Source organism: Lampris incognitus, chromosome 15, assembly GCF_029633865.1.
Source record: "Lampris incognitus isolate fLamInc1 chromosome 15, fLamInc1.hap2, whole genome shotgun sequence".
Lineage (NCBI taxonomy): Eukaryota > Metazoa > Chordata > Actinopteri > Lampriformes > Lampridae > Lampris > Lampris incognitus.
Genome location: NC_079225.1, coordinates 14,894,274 through 14,900,677, shown reverse-complemented (window position 1 = coordinate 14,900,677; position 6,404 = coordinate 14,894,274). Strand labels below are relative to the sequence as shown.

The window sequence follows — 6,404 nt, the reverse complement described above, 5'->3', positions numbered from 1 at the left end:
TATTTCTTTAAAGTTAAGACTAGTTTAAAGTTATCTTCATTGAAAAGTACAATGCTTTTCCTTCAAAAATATGGACATTTCAATGTGATCCCAAACTTTTGAACGGTAGTGTATATATATTGACTTAGGGTGAGTTTTGGTTAATAAATCTATTTGTTTTCACACCTGGTTCCGCCTCCCACCTCTCTTATTCCCCCGGGACACTTTCATTTTCTTTGTTACTTCCCCTCATCCCCTGGACCTTTAACGGGGAACGTTAACAATTGGGGGGCTCGTCCAGGATTTGAACCCGGGATCTCTCACACCCTCAAGCGAGAATCATCCCCCCCTAGACGTATCCCGGACGAGCCCCCCCACACACACACACATACATACATACAGCCAGGTCACATCTGGATAAAGCAACCACGGAGGAGGTCAACCGTGTATCTACCTATTTTTGCATTTAAACAGAATGCATCTGCCACAGGGGGACAGGATCACAGTTGGGAATAGAGGAAGGACTGTTTAGCCTGAAGCTGAACATGTGAACTCAGAATGGGAAATCCATCCATCCATCCATCATCTGAACCACCTATCCTGCTCTCAGGGTCGCGGGGATGCTGGAGCCTATTCCAGCAGTCATGGGGCGGCAGGTGGAGAGACACCCTGGACAGGCCGCCAGACCATCACAGGCCCCCCCCCCCCCCACACACACACACACAAACCTAGGGACAATTTAGTATGGCCGAGTCACCTGACCTACATGTCCTTTGGACTGTGGGGGGAAACCGGAGCCCCCCAGAGGAAACCCACTAAGGTTGGGCTACCCCGGGGCTCGAACCCAGGACCTTCTTGCTGTGACCCGACCGCGTGCTAACCACTGCGCCACCGTGCCGAGAATGGGAAATCAAATCTCATATTTGTACGGCATATCAGGCCAGCGAGTTTATCCGCACGTACACTTGTACGTTTCAGGATTACTTAACTCCCTCAGTTCAAAGACATCAACCTTCACATTCACATTCACCATTCGTCTACAGTCACCGTTGTACTCTATCACTCGCCAGCACGAATCCCCACTATTAATCCACTGTTCCTGTCTGAAAAGGATAGCAGAAAGTGCATTTGTTCACAGTGCAAAATCACTTCCTGTACATGCCATCGTTAAATGTCTTCTCCGCGCTGGACAGCTCCTTCTGCTTCCGGATGCTTCCAGGTAGAAAACTGACCTGTGTGCAGCCGCTGGCTCTGTTTTGTGGCGTCCTACCTGGGAGCCTTTCTTGCTTCCTGGTAAGTTGATGATGAGCGTCTTCCCTCGGATGCCGCACACAGGTCTGTCAGACACACACACACATACACACACACACACACACACACACACACACACACACACACACACACACACACACACACATATATGGGGGAAAGGTATGTCAGTGAAATTTTGAGGAACAGAGATATTGACTGTGAGTGTGTGTGCCGTCACATGCAGCGTCAACACGTGTCCCGGCAAACCCGACTCGACTCAGGTGGCTCAAAATGCATCAGACGAAGGCACAAACACAACCGAGATGCACCCGAAACATCTCCGACCGACGGTCCAAAACAGTGAAGCATAAGTCTAACGTGTTCCTTATCCAAACAACTGGTCCTTTTTGGGTCCTGTCTTGTGACTTGCTCTAACTTTAGAGTATGCTGGGTGCTGTACGTAATGACCCCACATGGAACAGCCATTATATGTTTTATTGGCTAACTATGTTTTGAATAGAATATCATGCAGTCCTGGAGCAGACCCCTGGCTGATAAACCCGTCGTTCCTCTTTTCGGAGGTGCCCAGATAAATCAAATGTTCCATCCGTCCTTAGTGCTTCCACTTATATTTCTACACATAGCTGCAACAGCAGCAATGAATACAGCCACAACAGCGGACGTGGGTAGAGAGACAGGGAAGTCAGAGGGGACATTATGTGACATTAGATTACACTAAGCTATGCAATATTCATTATTACCAAACATCAAAACCCACCAGAACCCATCCCACCAGATACGCAAACCTTCAATTGTGACAATCTAAAGCAAAATAGTGAAATATCTGTGTTGGACGGCATTAGGAGGCCACCTTCTTACACCTTTACGCATTTTCCCATTGACTTAAAACCCAGATGGATCCACGTTTCCCCGCTGGGCAAGAAAATGCCAATGCACTCAACAGATCAATAACTAAATCAAGAGAAAAGGGTCTTCCTTTTCTGAATCCCAACCAGGGAAGTCGGGGAAAACAGAGAGCTGGAAGACAGCCGGGATAGCGTCACACTTGTTAAAGGGGGTTGCATGTGTGTGTGTGTGTGTGTGTGTGTGTGTGTGTGTGTGTGTGTGTGTGTGTGTGTGTGTGTGTGTGTGTGTGTGTGTGTGTGTGTGTGTGTGTGTTTGTACTGACCTGGACAGCATGCCTAGGGGTGTGACGTTAAGGGATCCCATCAGCATGGCCAAAGACATCCCTGGAGCCTCGCGCTCTATCACCTCCTTAGTGGCCTGGGGAGGAGAGGCGAGGAGGCGAAAGGAGGTGAGAAATGCGGAGGGCCATTAGAGTGAACATAGTCTTGACCCACAGTAATTCCCAGAGGAGAACACCCAATTTCGTCGTCCGCATGCGAGTTAAGCGGACTGTCAAACACTCCGGGCTGCCCTCCGTCCCCCTCCCACTACCCACAGCTTCGCCCACAGATCGTGACAAATCGCCCTTCTTTGTGCCTCGTTAACATCTTACACTGGGGTCATTTTGCTGGGGGATTCCATCAAGAAGGCAATCACAGGAGAAAACAATAGAATCTTATGTCCCTTGATCCCTGATATGATGACTCCCGTTATCTTACAAACGTGGTCCTATTTTCATAATATTGCCATCGACATCTCCCCCCCCCCTTTTTCTCCCCAGTTGCCAATTACCCCACCCTTCCGAGCCGTCTCAGTTGCTGCTCCCACCACCTCTGCCAATCAGGGGAGGGCTGCAGACTACCACATGCCTCCTCCCATACATGTGGAGTCGCCAGCCGCCTCTTTTCACCTGACAGTGAGGAGTTTCGCCAGGGGGGACGTAGCGCGTGGGAGGATCACGCTACCCCCCCCCCTCTAGTTCCCCCTCCCCCCTGAACAGGTGCCCCCAACCGACCAGCGGAGGCGCTATTGCAGCGACCAGGACACATACCCACATCTGGCTTCCCACCCGCAGACACCACCAATTGTGTCTGTAGGGACGCCCGACCAAGGTGGAGGTAACACAGGGATTCAAACCGGCGATCCCCGTGTTGGTAGGCAATGGAATAGACCGCTACACTACCCCGGACGCCATGATTCCCGATATTTTACAAAGGTGGCCCTATTTCCATAGTTTTGCCACTGACATCTCGGACACAGAGCCAACACTTTACACAGCCTTACAATGATGTCTTACGGGGGCCATGGGATACGATCTTTAAACCTGTCCTTACAAAAAAAAACAAAAAAAAACCCGTACATGATTTCCCTTTATCTATGACTTCTCTGTTGTGCTAGCCAGGTAGTTTATAGATGGTTACTACTACCCATGGTTAAGTATAGGCTTCTCATTCCAGCAAGCTCAACCAGGAACTAGCTCAGTAATGCGACTGCGCATTGTTGAATACACTATCACTTTCGGCTGCTCCCGCTAGGGGTCGTCACAGCAGATCATTCGTTTCCATCTCTTCCTGTCCTCTGCATCTTCGTCTGTCACACCAGCCACCTGCATGTCCTCTCTCACCACATCCATAAACCTCCTCTTTGGCCTTCCTCTTCTCCTCTTCCCTGGCAGCTCCATATTCAGCATCCTTCTCCCAGTATACCCAGCATCTCTCCTCCACACACGTCCAAACCATCTCAATCTTGCCTCTCTCGCGTTGTCTCCAAACCGTCCAACCTGAGCGGTCCCTCTGATATACTCGTTCCTAATCCTGTCCTTCTTCATCACTCCCAATGAAAACCTCAGCATCTTCAACTCTGCCACCTCCAGCTCCGCCTCCATTACATTATGCATTGTTGATCATACAGGACTTAAATCATACCATTGTGTCCGGGGTCCGAGATCTCTACAATGCTGATGGTGACTAAAATGATATCATAAACAATATGCACGATGGCAAAAGCCACAAAAGTAGGACCCAGGTTTTGAAAAAAAAAAACCCAGAATTTATCCTTTAACGCAACCAGTAGTGAAGAGTGCCGCGGTCAGGTTAGCAGCATCTTTGCAGTGACCAAGTCTTCTTGTGATGCGGGAATGGTAAGAAACAAAGGGGATAGGGGCCAAGTAACGGCAAGACAGGAGGTGCCAGCCGCTATATTTCCAGTTAAACATAGTCACACCTCAGAGCAGACCAACAACTTCTTGTCGATCTCACAAACCTATTGAAGTCAACACACTTCCCAAACAACTTTATGAATGTGTGCACTTACAGGGTGCACAAGTCATTGGGACCACCTTCCCGATATTGACTCATAACACCTCTTGCACAAACTCGTGTTCTCAACTGACTGAAGGTGTACAAATACTACTTTCTATCCTGTCTCCTCCCCCTCATCTAGGACTCCCTCTAGAGACGGAAGTTGATCTAAAAAGGCAGAATAAATAAAGCACTGTAGTTTTACCCAGTCGGTGTATTTTCTAGAGAGTGAGGGGCGATATTTTGCCCATAGTACGTGGTGAACATTCTCATGTTTTTTCACGAGTATGGACGATCTATAGACCTCTAAAGGGTTGTTGTCATTTTGGGTCTCTCAGAACACATCCGGATCAGTTTACATTTTACCCATGGTGAAAATGAATAGAGCATTAGGATCCTGTTTGACAATCATTCAATATATTGAGTAACGTAAGAGGAAATGACATGTGATGTTATTACACATTTTCACCCATAAGTTAATTTTTTTCTAATTATTTTTGCAAACATCCATGGAACAAATATTGTGTCACTGGGATCACAAGTAGTGCCGTGAACATAGTAGACCACTGGTCTTCTCCTGGATCGCCACCTTGCCCTGGTGGAGAAGCCTGGCGTGTACCAATGATCCCAAGAGCTATGGCGTCTGGAGCTCGGCTCCTGGTAGGGTCACCCAAGGTGGACAGGTCAAGGGGGAGGTTCCAGATGAAGCACGATCCAACAAAGACCCCAACGGTGGAACTGGTGGAAGATGTCTCCAGGTCACAGCGGCACTGAAGGCGGATGAAGGCTGCAACAGAAGGTGGTCCCCAATCGTCTTGGTCCTCCATGCCATTGGACTCTGGCCACCCCCTGCCAAGGACCGTGTGGTGGCTGCAGGTGCATCAGCCTCTCCACGTAAAAAGCTGACACGCACAGACGACCTCCCATTATGCGGCTTCAGGATCGGCCTCTACATCCACCTGAGGACCCAGAGGGACCCAGAGGGAGGATGGTCATACTCGACCCCGAGTGACCGCCGATAATGATGATGAGTCCGCTAGTAGACGTCAGGGGCAAATACAGCTTATGCTAAGCTAACAATTGCTTGCAATTTCTTAATCCAGCTTCAAAAAAAATATTAAAACCCACCTCAGCCAATCTAAAAATGCATTAGAGAATGATCCTGAAAAGTAAAAAGTGTCAATATTAACACTGGATATAGTTAAAGGCAATTATTTTTTACACCCCTATGCATTTTTATATTAGTCTGAAACAAGGTCAGATCCGGAATCCATTATATGAGCATAGAATTTGTGTCACACTTTGGAGGTCCATTACATTTTTTATCCTGTATTGAACGCGGAGTGGGGAATACACAGGTGAGGTTATGGTGCAGCTCAATACAGACCTAAACCAGAAGACCTGCATGTGGTTACACAGGCAGGGCCCAAACCATTACACCGTCTATGTAAACTCAGCACATAGTCCCGTTTGTCTGTGCATAATGTACTGCTGAGTTGAGGATATTGAAATAAATCAACACTGTGATATTTTTGGGGTTTTTTTTGCAATATGTGTTGTCATTGCAATTTTAATGTATAAAAAGGATTCGTACGATTTCACCAGATATATGTGGTTTTCAACTTTCAAAGATCCATATGCAAAGAATTTATCCCTCCAGCAACGATTAGGGGGTTTTAGAGGGGGGGAGGGGGTGAGCAGAGGCGTGGGCCCGAGTCACGCGACTTGGACTTGAGCCAGACTCAAGTCACAGATGTGATGACTTTACACGTGGCCAAACTGAAAAAGACTCAACTTTTTTTTGGACTTGAGCCTTTTGACTGGAAATACTTGAGTCCTTCGCCAAGCCCACAGAGGAAATGCCTTTGATAAGCGTGCAACCAATCAACTCCTCGTTTCCACCATTACAGGTCCACTAGGAATCAAGCTGCAACAAATACAGATTAAAAAAAATTCATTGCATAAGTG

General features: G+C 47.8%; 1 protein-coding gene across 2 annotated transcripts in view; it reads right to left on the bottom strand.

Moving 5' to 3' along the window:
• The window catches only part of gphnb (gephyrin b), a 146,757-nt gene that overhangs the window by 78,853 nt on the left and 61,500 nt on the right, over window positions 1-6,404 (bottom strand). For both annotated transcript variants that reach the window (XM_056294358.1, XM_056294359.1), the window contains exons 5-6: window positions 2,420-2,514; window positions 1,250-1,316 (exon numbers count right to left, since the gene is read on the bottom strand). In XM_056294358.1, coding sequence (XP_056150333.1) covers window positions 1,250-1,316; window positions 2,420-2,514 — 162 coding nt within the window. The remainder of the gene's footprint in view (window positions 1-1,249; window positions 1,317-2,419; window positions 2,515-6,404) is intronic.